General features: G+C 37.1%; 1 protein-coding gene across 1 annotated transcript in view; it reads left to right on the forward strand.

Moving 5' to 3' along the window:
• The window catches only part of ARHGAP42 (Rho GTPase activating protein 42), a 332,212-nt gene that overhangs the window by 270,515 nt on the left and 44,137 nt on the right, over positions 1 to 17,560 (forward strand). Inside the window, exons 9-12 of the mRNA XM_010358477.2 lie at positions 7,761 to 7,861; positions 9,744 to 9,853; positions 14,126 to 14,204; positions 15,647 to 15,686. Coding sequence (XP_010356779.1) covers positions 7,761 to 7,861; positions 9,744 to 9,853; positions 14,126 to 14,204; positions 15,647 to 15,686 — 330 coding nt within the window. The remainder of the gene's footprint in view (positions 1 to 7,760; positions 7,862 to 9,743; positions 9,854 to 14,125; positions 14,205 to 15,646; positions 15,687 to 17,560) is intronic.

The following is a 17,560-nucleotide window of genomic DNA, read 5'->3' on the forward strand; positions in this document are numbered from 1 at the left end:
TACCATGCTGTTTTGGTTACTGTAGCCTTGTAGTATAGTTTGAAGTCAGGTAGCGTGATGCCTCCAGCTTTGTCCTTTTGACTTAGGATTGTCTTGGCAATGTGGGCTCTTTTTTGGTTCCATATGAACTTTAAAGCAGTTTTTTCCAATTCTGTGAAGAAACTCATTGGTAGCTTGATGGGGATGGCATTGAATCTATAAATAACCTTGGGCAGTATGGCCATTTTCACGATATTGATTCTTCCTATCCATGAGCATGGTATGTTCTTCCATTTGTTTGTGTCCTCTTGGATTTCACTGAGCAGTGGTTTATAGTTCTCCTTGAAGAGGTCCTTTACATCCCTTGTAAGTTGGATTCCTAGGTATTTTATTCTCTTTGAAGCAATTGTGAATGGAAGTTCATTCCTGATTTGGCTCTCTGCTTGTCTGTTACTGGTGTATAAGAAGGCTTGTGATTTTTGCACATTAATTTTGTATCCTGAGACTTTGCTGAAGTTGCTTATCAGCTTAAGGAGATTTTGGGCTGAGACAATGGGTTTTCTAAATATACAATCATGTCCTCTGCAAACAGGGACAATTTGACTTCTTCTTTTCCTAACTGGATACCCTTGATTTCTTTCTCTTGTCTGATTGCCCTAGCCAGAACTTCCAAGACTATGTTGAATAGGAGTGGTGAGAGAGGGCATCCCTGTCTTGTGCCAGTTTTCAAAGGGAATTTTTCCAGTTTTTGCCCATTCAGAATGATATTAGCTGTGGGTTTGTCATAAATAGCTCTTATTATTTTGAGGTATGTTCCATCAATACCAAATTTATTGAGCGTTTTTAGCATGAAGGGCTGTTGAATTTTGTCAAAAGCCTTTTCTGCATCTGTTGAGATAATCATGTGGTTCTTGTCTTTGGTTCTGTTTATATGCTGGATTACATTTATTGATTTGCGAATGTTGAACCAGCCTTGCATCCCAGGGATGAAGCCCACTTGATCATGGTGGATAAGCTTTTTGATGTGCTGCTGAATCCGGTTTGCCAGTATTTTATTGAGAATTTTTGCATCGATGTTAATCAGGGATATTGGTCTAAAATTCTCTTTTTTTGTTGTGTCTCTGCCAGGCTTTGGTATCAGGATGATGTTGGCCTCATAAAATGAGTTAGGGAGGATTCCCTCTTTTTCTATTGATTGGAATAGTTTCAGAAGGAATGGTACCAGCTCCTCCTTGTACCTCTGGTAGAATTCAGCTGTGAATCCATCTGGTCCTGGACTTTTTTTGGTGGGTAGGCTATTCATTGTTGCCTCAATTTCAGAGCCTGCTATTGGTCTATTCAGGGATTCAACTTCTTCCTGGTTTAGTCTTGGGAGAGTGTAAGTGTCCAGGAAATTATCCATTTCTTCTAGATTTTCTAGTTGATTTGCATAGAGGCGTTTATAGTATTCTCTGATGGTTGTTTGTATTTCTGTGGGGCCCGTGGTGATATCCCCTTTATCATTTTTTATTGCGTCTATTTGATTCCTCTCTCTTTTCTTCTTTATTAGTCTTGCTAGCGGTCTGTCAATTTTGTTGATCTTTTCAAAAAAACAACTCCTGGATTCATTATTTTTTGGAGGGTTTTTTGTGTCTCTATCTCCTTCAGTTCTGCTCTGATCTTAGTTATTTCTTGCCTTCTGCTAGCTTTTGAATGTGTTTGCTCTTGCCTCTCTAGTTCTTTTAATTGTGATGTTAGAGTGTCCATTTTAGATCTTTCCTGCTTTCTCTTGTGGGCATTTAGTGCTATAAATTTCCCTCTCCACACTGCTTTAAATGTGTCCCAGAGATTCTGGTATGTTGTATCTTTGTTCTCATTGGTTTCAAAGAACATCTTTATTTCTGCCTTCATTTCGTTATGTACCCAGTAGTCATTCAGGAGCAGGTTGTTCAGTTTCCATGTAGTTGAGCGGTTTTGATTGAGTTTCTTAGTCCTGAGTTCTAGTTTGATTGCACTGTGGTCTGAGAGACAGTCTGTTATAATTTCTGTTCTTGTACATTTGCTGAGGAGTGCTTTACTTCCAATTATGTGGTCAATTTTGGAATAAGTGCAATGTGGTGCTGAGAAGAATGTATATTCTGTTGATTTGGGGTGGAGAGTTCTATAGATGTCTATTAGGTCCGCTTGGTGCAGAGATGAGTTCAATTCCTGGATATCCTTGTTAACTTTCTGTCTCGTTGATCTGCCTAATGTTGACAGTGGAGTGTTGAAGTCTCCCATTATTATTGTATGGGAGTCTAAGTCCCTTTGTAAGTCTCTAAGGACTTGCTTTATGAATCTGGGTGCTCCTGTATTGGGTGCATATATATTTAGGATAGTTAGGTCTTCCTGTTGAATTGATCCCTTTACCATTATGTAATGGCCTTCTTTGTCTCTTTTGATCTTTGATGGTTTAAGTCTGTTTTATCAGAGACTAGGATTGCAACCCCTGCTTTTTTTTGTTCTCCATTTGCTTGGTAGATTTTCCTCCATCCCTTTATTTTGAGCCTATGTAGGTCTCTGCATGTGAGATGGGTCTCCTGAATACAGCAGACTGATGGGTCTTGACTCTTTCTCCAGTTTGCCAGTCTGTGTCTTTTAATTGGAGCATTTAGTCCATTAACATTTAAGGTTAATATTGTTATGTGTGAACTTGATCCTGCCATTATGATATTAACTGGTTATTTTGCTCGTTAGTTGATGCAGTTTCTTCCTAGCCTCGATGGTCTTTACATTTTGGCATGTTTTTGCAATGGCTGGTACCGGTTGTTCCTTTCCATGTTTAGGGCTTCCTTCAGGGTCTCTTGTAAGGTGGGCCTGGTGGTGACAAAATCTCTAAGCATTTGCTTATCTGTAAAGGATTTTATTTCTCCTTCACTGATGAAACTTAGTTTGGCTGGATATGAAATTCTGGGCTTCAAATTCTTTTCTTTAAGAACGTTGAATATTGGCCCCCACTCTCTTCTGGCTTGTAGTTTCTGCTGAGAGATCTGCTGTTAGTCTGATGGGCTTCCCTTTGTGGGTAACCCGACCTTTCTCTCTGGCTGCCCTTAAGATTTTTTCCTTCATTTCAGCTTTGGTGAATCTGGCAATTATGTGTCTTGGAGTTGCTCTTCTGGAGGAGTATCTTTGTGGCATTCTCTGTATTTCCTGAATTTGAATGTTGGCCTGCCCTACTAGGTTGGGGAAGTTCTCCTGGATGATATCCTGAAGAGTGTTTTCCAACTTGGTTCCATTTTCCCCCTCACTTTCAGGCACCCCAATCAGACGTAGATTTGGTCTTTTTACATAATCCCATACTTCTTGCAGGCTTTGTTCATTTCTTTTTCTTCTTTTTTCTTTTGGTTTCTCTCTCGCTTCATTTCATTCATTTGATCCTCAATCGCTGATACTCTTTCTTCCAGTTGATCGAGTCAGTTACTGAAGCTTGTGCATTTGTCACGTATTTCTCGTGTCATGGTTTTCATCTCTGTCATTTCGTTTATGACCTTCTCTGCATTAATTAGTCTAGCTGTCAATTCTTCCACTCTTTTTTCAAGATTTTTAGTTTCTTTGCGCTGGGTACGTAACTCCTCCTTTAGCTCTGAGAAGTTTGATGGACTGAAGCCTTCTTCTCTCATCTCGTCAAAGTCATTCTCTGACCAGCTTCGATCCGTTGCTGGCGATGGGCTGCGCTCCTTTGCAGGGGGAGATGCGCTCTTATTTTTTGAATTTCCAGCTTTTCTGCCCTGCTTTTTCCCCATCTTTGTGGTTTTATCTGTCTCTGGTCTTTGATGATGGTGACGTACTGATGGGGTTTTGGTATAGATGTCCTTCCTGTTTGATAGTTTTCCTTCTGACAGTCAGGACCCTCAGCTATAGGTCTGTTGGAGATTGCTTGAGGTCCATTGCCGACCCTGTTTGCCTGGGTATCAGCAGCAGAGGTTGCAGAAGATAGAATATTGCTGAACAGCAAGTGTACCTGTCTGATTCCTCCTTTGGAAGCTTCCTCTCAGGGGTGTACTCCACCCTGTGAGGTGTGGGGTGTCAGACTGCCCCTAGTGGGGGATGTCTCCCAGCTAGGCTACTCAGGGGTGAGGGACCCACTTGAGCAGGCAGTCTGTCCGTTCTTAGATCTCAACCTCCGTGTTGGGAGATCCACTGCTCTCTTCAAAGCTGTCAGACAGAGTCGTTCGCGTCTGCACAGGCCTCTGCTGCTTGCCCTGTTGTGCCCTGTCCCCAGAGGTGGAGTCTACAGAGACAGGCAGGTTTCCTTGAGCTGCTGTGAGCTCCACCCAGTTCGAGCTTCCCAGCGGCTTTGTTTACCTACTTAAGCCTCAGCAATGGTGGGCGCCCCTCCCCCAGCCTCCCTGCTGCCTTGCAGATAGATCACTGCAGACTGCTGTGTTAGCAATGAGGGAGGCTCCGTGGGCATGGGACCCTCCCGGCCACGTGTGGGATATATTCTCCTGGTGTGCCAATTGGCTTAAAGCGCATTATTGGGGTGGGAGTTACCCGATTTTCCAGGTGTTGTGTGTCTCAGTTCCCCTGGCTAGGAAAAGGGATTCCCTTCCCCCTTGCGCTTCTCAGGTGAGGCGATGCCTCGCCCTGCTTCAGCTCTCGCTGGTCAGGCTGCAGCAGCTGACCAGCACCGATTATCCGGCACTCCCTAGTGAGATGACCCCAGTACCTCAGTTGAAAATGCAGTAATCACCGGTCTTCTGTGTCGCTTGCGCTGGGAGTTGGAGACTGGAGCTGTTCCTATTCGGCCATCTTGCTCCGCCCCCTCCTTTCTTGATATTGTCAATAATAATAATACCATGCTTACTATGGGCTCTTCCTATTCTTTGCAATTTATATTTGTCTCATTTAATTCTTTTTTTTTTTTGAGACGGAATCTCACTCTGTCGCCCAGACTAGAGTGCAGTGGTGTAATCTCGGCTCACTGCAAGCTCCGCCTCCCAGGTTCACGCCATTCTCCTGCCTCAGCCTCCTGAGTAGCTGGGACTACAGGCACTCGCCACCTCACCCAGCTAATTTTTTGTATTTTTAGTAGAGACATGGTTTCACCGTGGTCTCGATCTCCTGACCTTGTGATCCGCCCGCCTTGGCCTCCCAATGTGCTGGGATTATAGGCGTAAGCCACCATGCCTGGCCTGTCTCATTTAATTCTTAAAACAGCTTGAAAATATCATTTCTCTAAAAAGAACAACTTCAGTCACATGCCCTATTGATGAAAGTATTGCCAGCTCTCGGTCGCAGGCTGTTTTCTTAAAATGTTCTTTATAATGTCTGTTATAAAGGTTCTTAGATAAAATATGGGCACTAAGAAGGTATTCGATGAATGTTCATTCCCCTTCCACACTGCAAATATTCATCTTAGCAACTTAAATGATTACTGGGTAAGATAATTAAACAGCTTTTATTTTGCAACTTTAGAGCTGTAATCAATTTTTATTTTCCCAGACACTTTTGGGGACTTTAGAATTGCTTGTCTAAGAGCATCTGCCCTGGCCTAGTGCCAATCAGCTTTAAAGAAAGCAGCATGTGTTTGCAGCAAACTCGAGGATTAAATGCAGGAGGTTCTGAACTTAAGATGGAGGCAGGAAAAAGGGTCTTTGGTTTAAAATGTCATCAAAGCATTGCAGCAGCTCTATTTTAAAATTATAGCTAATATTGCTTCATATATTGCTACCTACGTAATGAAGTCACTACATATGAGAATATCTGTCCAGTCACTTTCCACTAATTAGCTCTTAAGTCTTTAGGTATTTTACATCACATGTAACAGAATTATCAACAAGTATTATTAAGTATTATAGTGTGAAATGGTCCCCAAATGGAATTGAAGTTAATTGTAATAGTCTTTTGTGATGATAAAGTGTATGACTGCACCCTGCAGTTTTAAAATCTGGAGTGGCTTAAGTATTAAACTTGATACCAAGGGCATTATTATTAAAGAAAAAAATTAAATGGCTCATGAAACACTTTTCTCAAGAGGTAGTTTTTAATATTTCAATTTCTTTCTTTTAAACATGGTTCTGAAATGAAGCCAGCAAAAATATGTGCATAGTAGCTGCTAGAAAAATTCAGGTGTTAAGCAAGATGGGTCCCTGGATGGAGATGCTATTAATACATAGAAAACAAGCACCATTTTCTTTTTCTTTCTTTAATTTATTATTATTATTATACTTTAAGTTCTAGGGTACATGTGCATAACGTGCAGGTTTGTTACATATGTATACTTGTGCCATTTTGGTGTGCTGCACCCATCAACTCGTCAGCACCCATCAACTCATCATTTACATCAGGTATAACTCCCAATGCAATCCCTCCCCCCTCCCCCCTCCCCATGATAGGCCCCAGACAAACACCATTTTCAATCCACTCAGCCCACTATGGTGCTTGGGTGCAGGATACCTGGCTTCCCTATGGGAAAACTGAAGGTCTTCCACCATGGTCATGGAAACATTGAACTAACAATGCATTCTACTCTCTGGTAAATTTCCTAAGGAGAATACTGGACAATAACATGGGTGCTATGGGAAAAGGTTACATGGTATTTTGGGGGGAAAAGAAAGTGAATATTACACATACAAGTTCCTTCTCATGTAGATAGTGGAAATTATTTTCATTTTAAAGAGTAAATTGAATTTGTTTTTTCCAGATTAGGAGTAAGAGGAAATAACTCTAAGGTCAGTAAAGTCTTAGAACTTAGTAAAGTCTTAGATGCGTGACTCATTCCTTTATTCATTATTCATTTGTCAATATTGACTGACAACTGTATGTCTGGCTCTGTTGTAAGGATTAGCAATTCATATTCTAGTCAGCTGAACATCATATGTTCCTGCTCACATAGATTCTTAAAATCTTGTGACAGAGACACACAATAAATGGCTTAAATTAGTGAAACAAATCATATTTCAGACAATGATAATTGCTAAGAAATGAAAGCAAGAAAGAGAGATAAGTATCAAGGTGAGGGTGTTTAGATCTTAGATATCTCCCCAGGAAAGGCCATATTATGAAAGTTACATTTAGGAAAAGGCCTGAAGGGAGGTAACAGTGCAAGTCATGCAGGTATCTAAAGGAAAAGTAGTCCAGGCCTGGGAAACAGCAACTGCAAATGCCCTTGGGTAGGAATGCCTCCATTGTGTTCAAAGACCAGCAAGCGGGGCAGTGTAGCTGGAACTGAGTGAGCGGGGCAGTGTAGCTGGAACTGAGTGCACAAGGCACAAAGCAGTGGGATGTGAGATGGGGAAAAGAATGGGAGGCCACTCACTTGGAACCTTGTGGATAATAGGCTCTTTGATTTTTATCGGGAGTAAGATGGGAAGGCACTAGAGGGTTCTGAATACAGGAATGAAGTGACCTGACTACATTTTAAACAATATATATCTGACAGTTACGAGAGTAAAGAATACAGGTAGAAGTAAGGAGACCATTTTTAACAATTCAGACTCTTATTCCTCATTCTTCCTTCCTCTGTGGGGTACAAGTATACCACTTTTACAGATGGAATAACTGAAGTTCAGATCCAAAGTAACTTACAAGTTTTAAAAAGTCGGTGTCAGAGCTACAAGTAAAAGCCATATTGTCTGATTGTAAGACTCTCTATCCTATACTGCTGTTTCTCTGTTCTTTCTCATGCATGGTAAATGTTACAAACTAGCATGGTATATGGAGATACTCAGTTGTGTATCATAGCACTGAAGAATGTGCAAACTTTGATACAAATCATTTATTAACAAAATCTGAAAATATTTTTTGTTTCCTTACATTAGGTCCGCTTGGTTTTACATGGATTAAACATTATTGTACATATGATAAGGGAAGTAAAACATTCACAATGAGTGTTTCAGAAATGAAATCCAGTGGGAAAATGGTGAGTTAGTTTTGTTTTTTGTTTGTTTTTTAAACTGTTTGTTATTTAAGTAATGGAATTAAAAGAAAAAAAAAATCACATTTGTTTCTCTAGTTAACATGTACACATTTACAAAAAAAAATAGAAAGTCAAATGTTTTCTCTCATTTTTATGAGCTGAATGACTTGAAAAGAGTAGCCAGGGTCTTCCTTTAACTTGGCCATGACATATTTATAAGCAGTCGAGTTAAATGTAGGGATCCTTCAGTAGATTACAGAGGTGTCATCTCACATTTCCGGCAGCAGAGTTATTTGTCTATGCTGTTGGTTGGCTAGCAGCCCAGGGAGGGAGTGTCAGTGGCTGGAGCAGGCTCAGGGATTCTGTGTCTTTCCCCTGGGTGGCCTCTGTGGGAGGCTGCATTTGCTCCTGCATGCCTTGTCCCCTTCCACACTGCATACTGTTTACCAAAATGCTGGCTAACAAGGTTTCTCAGAAGAAACCAATAGATGCTCATTTACCCCAAAAGTAAATTGGTCACTGAATGTCTCACATGGCTAGTGAACAATGTAGAATACAGTGTACTTTGTTTGAGGAAATGCTGCAGAGAGCTTTATTGTCTGTGGCATATAATCTTCTTGTGATTTAAAGGATGGATATGGCAAATGATTGAACTTGTGAATTAATTAGGTCACAATCTAAGTACCCTAAAGCTGGGAGTTACACTGAAGATAATTAGTCCAGCCTTATTTTAATAGATTAGGAAATAAAGTTAGTAGAAAGTAAGTGCCTCGCCCAGATAATTAGTGGTATAGATCATGGCAGAGGTAAATGTTGATCTAACTTAGACACATACTCAAATACGTCACTTGAAACTTATTGTACTTGGGCATTCATCAGAGTCTAATAATTCAAACTGAAAGGCATAAAATAAAGGAGAACATACCAGAGAAAAAGAAACCTTAGTTGCTACCATCCTGGGAAGTTGTTAAGTGCCACAACACACCTAGTTTCTACTCTAATAGTTACTACTGTAAATCCAACTTATGTGATAGTGAGTTAATAATGTAAGTAGACCAAGCCAAAATTCCATTAATAAATTGATGACATGCACAACCAAATATAGAATTAACCACACATTAGATAAATGTTCCCCTTCAAATAGACTGGCATCTCAGTTACAGAAGAGAATTCCTGTGAATGTGGCCTAGGTTGGATCTTGTCCAGAGAGTCAGTTTTAGCAGCAGTGGGTTACCAGCAAAACAATCACATGGTATTAGGTTGATGCAAAAGTAATTGCATTTTTTCCCATTACTTTTAATGGAAAAACTGTAATTACTTTTCCACCACCCTGATATATATGATAGCAATAGCATTATGTCATGTATATACTGGAACTATATTATTTCGGTAGCTCTCTTGTAAACCTGAGCTAGTTATCGTTTAAGGCTCTAATACAAAGACACACACATGATACTAATCTCTTTGCAATCCAGGGAGTTTTGATTAAGAGCAACAAATATTGTATCCTAACAAGCACTCTATATATCCAATTATGGTGTTAAGTGACTGTGAAACTTCATACCTTTTCTAAATCTAAGTATTGAGGGAATGTACATTATAGTATAATTTAGCATTGTAAGTAAATATGTTGAAGGGTACTGGACAGGCATGTTACATCATTCTTTTAAATAAAACATACATATGCCATTAATTAACAAATAGTTTTATGTATTATGATCGGACAGCTAACATTAGGCATCAAAAAAAGACAGGGCATGATTGTGACCTATATACGTAACCTATACTGTTAAACATTTTAATGTGGCAACTTGAGCTCATGTATTTAATATATTTCAATTCACCTTGTCAGCGTGTTAACACTATGGTACTCTTCTTGTTTCAGAATGGCCTTGTTACTAGCTCACCGGAAATGTTTAAATTAAAATCTTGCATCCGACGAAAGACAGATTCAATTGATAAACGATTCTGCTTTGACATAGAAGTAGTTGAAAGGTTTGAGCTTTTCTTTTCACTTTATTTTTTTCATAAGCTAAACTGTGTCTCTTTCTGTATTTAAATGTAAACATGAAAAAGCATTCAAGTGTTTTTTAGTCTTTTAAAAAATAGTATACATGTTTATTTCATTCTTTCATGTTGTTATTGCATAATGCTTTTGAAAAAGCAAATCCAATCTAGGATGCTAGAAAACAGTAGCATCACTCAAAGCAGAATCAGAAAAATCAATATAAATGACTGTATTAGGAGAAAGTGTATGTAGTGGCCTCGTGGTCCTCATCACCATGAAGGAATCCAATGGCATATTTCATGGCTCCAGGATCAGCCTTTTGGTGGGCTTTTTGGAGCTTGGTGGCCTTGCTTCCAAGGAATAGGATGCAGGTGGGAATACCATAAGCTTCTTTCAGCCAACTAAGTTTACTGCCTCCAGGATGCCTACTGTGTGCAAAGCACTGTTCTGGGTATTCTTCTCCCAAAGTAATGGAAGAGAGATAAATGTCATGAATCTAAGTTTATAATTTAAGTTTATAATAAGAAGGGGTATGCTTCTTGCTCTCTGCTCTGTAATCCATGATCTATCTTTCTTCTCCTGCATTACTAACACAATATTCTGAATCCACTAGCTTATCGTGTGTATCCGTGTATACACCTCGTATACGATGACTTGCTATATATGCTCATAAACCATAGCCTATAACTATAGGCATAACTCAGAGATATTGCAGGTTAGATTCCAAACCACTGTAATAAAACAAATATCATAATAAACTGAGTCACAAAAATTTCTGAGTTTCTCAGTGCTTATAAAAGTTATGTTTATGCTACAGTGTAGTCCATTAAGTGTGCAATAGCATTATGTGTAAAAAATATATATCCCTTAATTTTAAAATATTTTAAGTAATGTGAATGGTCATCTGAGTCTTTAGTGAGTAGTAATCTTTTTGCTGGCAAAGGATCTTGCCTCAATGTTGGTAGCTGCTAACTGATCAGCATGGAGGTTACTGAAGGATGGGATGGCTATGGCCGTTTTCTTAAAATGAGACAGCAATAAAGTTTACCACATCAATTGACTCTTCATTTCAACAAAGATTTCTCTGCACCATGCAATGCTGTTTGATAACATTTTACTCAGTAGAGCATCTTTCAAAATTGGAGTCAGTCCTCTCAAACCCTGCCCTACTGCATTGTCAGTTAAGTTTATGTGATATGCTAAATCGTTTGTTGTCATTTCAACAATGTTTATAGCAGCTTCACCAGGAGAAGATTCCATCTCAAGAAACCACTTTCTTTGCCCATCCATAAGAAGCAAATAGTCCTTTCAAGTTTTGTTATGAGATTGCAGCAATAAGTCACATCTTCTAGAAGGCTCCACTTCTAATTCTAGCGTTTTTGCTATTTTCACTACATTTGCAGTAACTTCCTCCACTGAAGTCTTGAACCCCTCCAACTCATCCCTCAGAGTCGGAATCAATTTTTTTTCAAACTGCTGTTAATATGGATATTTTGGCTTCCTCCCATGAGGGACGAATGTTCTTAATGGCATCTAGAATGATGAATCCTTTCAAGAAAGTTTTCAGTGTACTTTACCCAGATCCATCAGAGGAATCACTACTTATGGCCGTGAAAGCCTAATGAAATTTATTTCTTGAATAATAATACTCAGAAGTCTAACTTATTCCTTGATCCATAAGAATAGATGTTGTGTCAGCAGGCATGAATATATTATTCTCCATGTAAATCTCTATCAGAACTCTTGGGTGACTAGTTGTATTGTCAATGGGCAGTAATATTTAAATATTTAAATATGCCTCTTTAAGCAGTAGGTCTCAACAGTGGCTTAAAATATTCAGTTAACCTTGCTGTAAACAGATGTGCTGTCATTCAGCCTTTATTGTTCCATTTGTAGAGCACAGGTAGAGCAGATTTAGCATAATTTTTAAGAACCCTAGGATTTGCAGAATGATATATGAGCATTGGCTCTGACTTAAGTCACCAGTTACATTAACTCTAACAAGAGTCAACCTATTCTTTGAAGCCTTGAGGTCAGATAGTGACTTCTTTCTATCTGTGAAAGTCCTAAATGAGGGCATCTTCCAAGAGAAGGCTATTTCGTCTACATTGAAAATCTGTTGTTTACTGTAGCCACCTTCATCCATGATTGTAGCTAGATCTTCTGTATAACTGCTGCAGCTTCTACGTCAGCACTTGCTGCTTCATTTTATACTTTTATATTATGCAAATGGCTTCCTTCCTCAAACATCATGAAGTATGCTAGCTTCATAATTTTTTTCTGCAGCTTATTCATCTCTCTCAGCCTTCATAAAATTGAAGACAGTTAGGGCCTTGCTGTGGATAAGGCACTGACTTAAGAGAATGTTATGAGATTATTGATTGGACTAATTTTAATATTGTTGTATCTCAGGGAATAGGAAGACTAAGGAGAGGGAGAGAGATGGGGAAATGGCCAGTCAGTGGAGCAGTGGTACACACAACTTGTATTGACTGTTTGCCGTCTTATGCCATGGTTAATGGCACCCCAAAACAATGGCAATAGTAATACCAAAGATCACGGTTCATATATCACATGATAGATATAATAACAATGAAAAATTCCAAATATTGCGAGAATCACCAAAATGTGATACAGAGACATGATGTGAGCAAATGTTGTTGGAAAAGTGGTGCCGATAGACATGCAAAACACAGAGTTGACCCAAACAAACCATCAATTTGTTAAAAAGCAGTACCTGCAAAGCTCAATCAAGCAAAGAGAAATACATCAAGGAATGCCATATCTAGTATGGCAATGACCCTATTCCTAGGCTGCTTTAAACTATGTTGACTCTTTTGCCTTGTGTTCTTATGAGTTTTAAGATCCACTTATTAAGTTTCCCCTTGTTTCTCAAAATATCTTTTGGGATTTTGACTGGAGTTGCAGTAAAGTTTTCAATGGGTGTGGAATAAACCTCTTTTTGAATATTTTACATATCTTTTTTTAAATTTACTTTTGGGTACCTTCTTTTTATTGTTATTTTGAATAGGATTCTTTTTTATGAGTTGAATTTTGTTTTCGTAAATGGTTAAGATTACTGCATAGAGAGGCTGTTAGTTTATTTATATATCAATCTCTTATCTGACCTACCTGCTGAACTCTTTTTTAGTTTTAATAGTTTTGTGTAGAGACTTCTGGATTTTCTTTGTAGACAAATACCAACATGTTAGTGCTTTCTCTTAACATATTCCAGTTATATAACCTTGGAGCACTTTATTAAACTTTGTAATTAGGTTTTTTCATCTGTAAATTAAGGATAATAAGTATCCACCTCAAAGGATTGTTTTCAGGATTAAATGAGAGAATTAAGGAAACATAACACAGTGCCTGTCACATCGTAAATATCCAACAAATACTGATTTTCAGTATTTTATTGTTGGTATTACTACACTGGCTTAAATTCTCCAACATCAGATTATCTTGATATATATTCAGGATTCTCATGATCTGTGTTCTCATTTGCAGAAGAGATGTAGGCTATTATTTGTCATTCCAGGTTTTTAATTATAAAATATTTATAATAAAATTTTCATCTCAGTGTTCCTCTTCACAGATCCCTCAATTTTCTGTTTAAGTAAATTCCTTTTTTATATTTTATATCTTTTCCTCCATATGCCAGTTTACTCCCTTCCTCCCCCTACTTTTTGTTTCTTTCTTTAAGTATATCCTCAAGTAACTATTTCAGAATGACTGTATGGGAGAGAATTATTTTTAAATGAATTCATTTCAATATTGTCATCATGGAATAGAGAAATGCTTTGGTTTTAGTGGCTTTTTAAATATTACCTAGTTATGGTATGAGGCTTTCCACATTGTTGCATATTAATTGTAATTGTTTTTAGTGACTAGACTGTACCACATCAGGGTCGAGTTCTCATATTGTGGAATTCATAGATGGCTTTGAAGAATGTGACTTTCTCAACCTTTTTGATCATTTCAAGGGAAATCGTTTCAAACTAGTCTCCTTCAGACTGTCCTATACTGAAAACACTTAATGGTTTTACCACCTGTGATCGTTAGAATTAAAAACATTTTTTGCATGCCCAGTGATTTTTCTGAAAGTATTATACTTCAATCTTTTTCTTTTTAAAAAAAGTTCCTATGTTTTTCTCCTCTCTCTTCATTTCTCTTTTTTTCTTCAAATTTTATCTTTTTAGCTAACGGAGGATTTAAAAAGTAATAAATGTGTAAATATATACAATATTTGTTTTTAATAGGCATGGGATCATCACGTTACAGGCCTTCTCAGAAGCTAATAGGAAACTCTGGCTTGAAGCCATGGATGGGAAGGAACCGGTAAGACTATGATACATTCTATAATTTAGGTTTTATTGTCCTAATAACTATAATGTATGGAAATGCTTTTCATAATATACAATGTTTTGCCTGTAGTATAATTGAAAACATTAAAAAAGGAAATCAGGAGAGTAGAGACTTTTACTGCTTTCCTAGTCTCACTCATGGCACATAACTCTACCTTTCTGACTTATTTTATAAGGGGGCTTTTGGGACTAATTTAAAACCCTAAAATTACTTCTTAAACAATTACTTACACTCATCACCTTGGCTGCACCCATTAGATTATCTTATTCCGTTAATAATTATCTCATGCCCCCTCTTTGCAAGGCCTGTACTAGGCATGTGATTAGAGTGATGAACAAGGTTCAGGGTAAGAACTAATTCTGTAATCAAAACCATTTTAAAAGAGTATAGCTTAATAAAACTGCCTGTGGCTTGACATTTTCACTTGCATGCATATCCCCATTTTTAATAGTTATTTTGAAATTGGTATGATAGTCTACTTACAAAAAATAGGAAGGCTTACATAAAAAGGAGGCTGAATCATTCATCACTGTCTGTTTTCGTAAAGAACACTGTTACTAGATCAGTAGAGGGTGAACACAGAGGAAATAAGAGTCCCCATCCTGTCACCTGTTACTAGATCAATAGAGGGTGAGCACACAGAGGAAGTAAGAGTCCCTATCCTGTCACTTGAGAAGCATTCTTTAGATGGCAAAGAACCTGTACAGCAATAGTGCCATACAAAGTGTGGTCCTCAGATTTTGAGACCCTCCCTCAAACTGTGTTGCCAGTCCACAGTAAGATCAGTACAGAAATGGCGATTCAGTCTTTAGAAAATCATGTAGCCACTTAAGTTTTTTTAAGCCTGTTAAATTTAATTTAAAAATTGGAACTCTGCATTGATTTTTTTATTATTTTCTATTTCAATTTTATTATATTTTACACAAATGTTAACAATAGATTTAAAAGAAAATGCACTCTTTACCAGAAATAGTTGAGAAGCCCTGACTTAGAGCAAATTTAGGGAATAGTTTGTTAACCCAACAGTGTACAAGTTAGGATTGTGTACATTTGAGAACATGCTAAGCAGGAAATTGGAAGAAGGAGCAATCAGGCGAAGTCCGTTATGAGCTACTTCCCGAGAACGGCACTTTATGCATCCTACTAGGGCAGATAATAAGATGCATAAATCAGATGGAGGTAGAACCTTGTCCAGGGCAGCACAGTCACGGATGGAAGGGAGAGGGAAGTGAGGGTGGCTGAACCACAGGAAGGAAGTTGCTTGATGGTACACAGATGGTGCTATGGACCCAGCAGTTGTAGGACCTTGAAATCAAGACACTCTCTTTGTGTATTAATGTACAGATATCACCTTGCTAATCTTTTGTGCTGGATCATTAACTGGAAGTAACTGATGGACATCCTTTGTTTTTTAGATTTATACTCTGCCTGCCATTATAAGCAAGAAAGAAGAAAGTAAGTCATGTTAATAGTTATTTAAAATTTTATCATATCATTTTTAACACAAAAGCATTATGTGATTGTAAGTATTCTGGGAAAATAGTATAACACCATTGATCTTATGGTACAGCAAATTTGAAATTTTTATTTAAAATGTTTCTCAATGTACCACAAACTACTGGTATTATAGTAACAAAAGTTAATTTTTATTTCTTTGGTGTTTATTTACTTATTTACATGCCTTGCTTTATCTCTGATAGAGATTTGAGAAAGTTGATATTTAGCTCAATTATTTGTATATTATATATAATATATAATTATATAATGTAATTATATTTTATTATGTATAATTATGTTAATAAATATATGATATATAATATATAATTATATATAAATAATCAAGCTAAATTATATAATTATATATAAATACTATATTTATATATCTATATCAATATAAATACATAAGACAGTAGAGAGCTTCTTTGTCTTATTTTCTCTGCTCCAGTTTTCTTACAGGTATAAGACTGAAGACATAAACACTTCTTGCTGGTTTTAGTGGATAATAACTAAGAATGTAAAATATAAGGACCTCGTCATTACACATGGTATATGTAGGAAAAGATGTTTTTACTATATTATTACTAAATCATTAGTTTGTAACCGTTCTTTATAAACACAGTTTATGTGTTTTTCATCATGTTCTAATCCTCTTTAATTACCTGCCAACTTCTTGCTACCTTTTTTCTGTGGTTAGTTTAGGGTATTTCCATAAGTACTTTACATAGTCATTTTATTTGATGTTTAAAATTAATTTGTGTATTTGTTTCTAGGGTTATTTTGTATAACTTTCACAGCAATTCCAAGTTTCATATAATGCAATGGATTTTGTCTTATGATTTCTAAATTTATTTTTCAAACAAACTCAATAACCCTGACATTTACTTTTCTTATTTATTTTATTTTTATTTTTTAGTAGAGATGAGGTCTCATTTTGTTGTTCAGGCTGGTCTCTAACTATTGGCCTCAAGTAACCCTCCCACCTTGTTCTCCCAAAGTGCTGGGATTACAGGCATGAGCCACTGCTCCTGACCAACCCTGACATTTAGATTGCTATGGAAATACAAGTTAGAATGAAATAAATAAAAACTAGGAAAGCACTCATTTGAAAGTTATAAATATTGAATGTATAAAAAGCCTATTATTTTATCTGAATTAAATGCTTTCTAGTGATTAACTTCAGAAATTATCAAAAGAAAATGCATGATGTAAAAGATCTTTCAATAATAACTTAAATAACCTATAATTTTAAAATTATTTTTAAATAATACTTTAAAAAATTATTTCCAGTTTTTATTCTCACATTTACTTCCTTACTGGAATCAAGGAAAGTGATTAGTATAAAATCCTTTATTGCCAACATTTATCTAATCACAGATACATTAACCAAATGGTAAGAGTTGTGTATGTACTAAATGTTCATACTTAATAATTACCTAAAAAGTAATCTGTTGTATACATTGCATTTGAGAAGAATGTGAAATGTGTTTTCTAACATTAGTTTGATTGTTTATATCCACTATAAGGTTAATCCTTTCCCATTAAAATTACCCAAGGACAAATCCTTAATGGAAATCAATTGCACCTATGTACAGTATTGCGTAGGGCTTCTGAATGGTGGCATAGTCAAGTTAATCAGAATATACTGATGCTTAATTAAATGCACCACCAAAACTAATGTACTTGTGACGGAGAGGGAGTCTGCATCTTCATGCAATACAGAATCATTCTTCTGGAAACAGGTATCCTGCAGTATCAGCCACCGGAAACATCACTGTGCCTTCAATTATAATTATAAAATGGTGCATGTTTCAGAAAAGTAGCAGTCCTAG

This window comes from Rhinopithecus roxellana, chromosome 15 (assembly GCF_007565055.1).
Source record: "Rhinopithecus roxellana isolate Shanxi Qingling chromosome 15, ASM756505v1, whole genome shotgun sequence".
NCBI lineage: Eukaryota > Metazoa > Chordata > Mammalia > Primates > Cercopithecidae > Rhinopithecus > Rhinopithecus roxellana.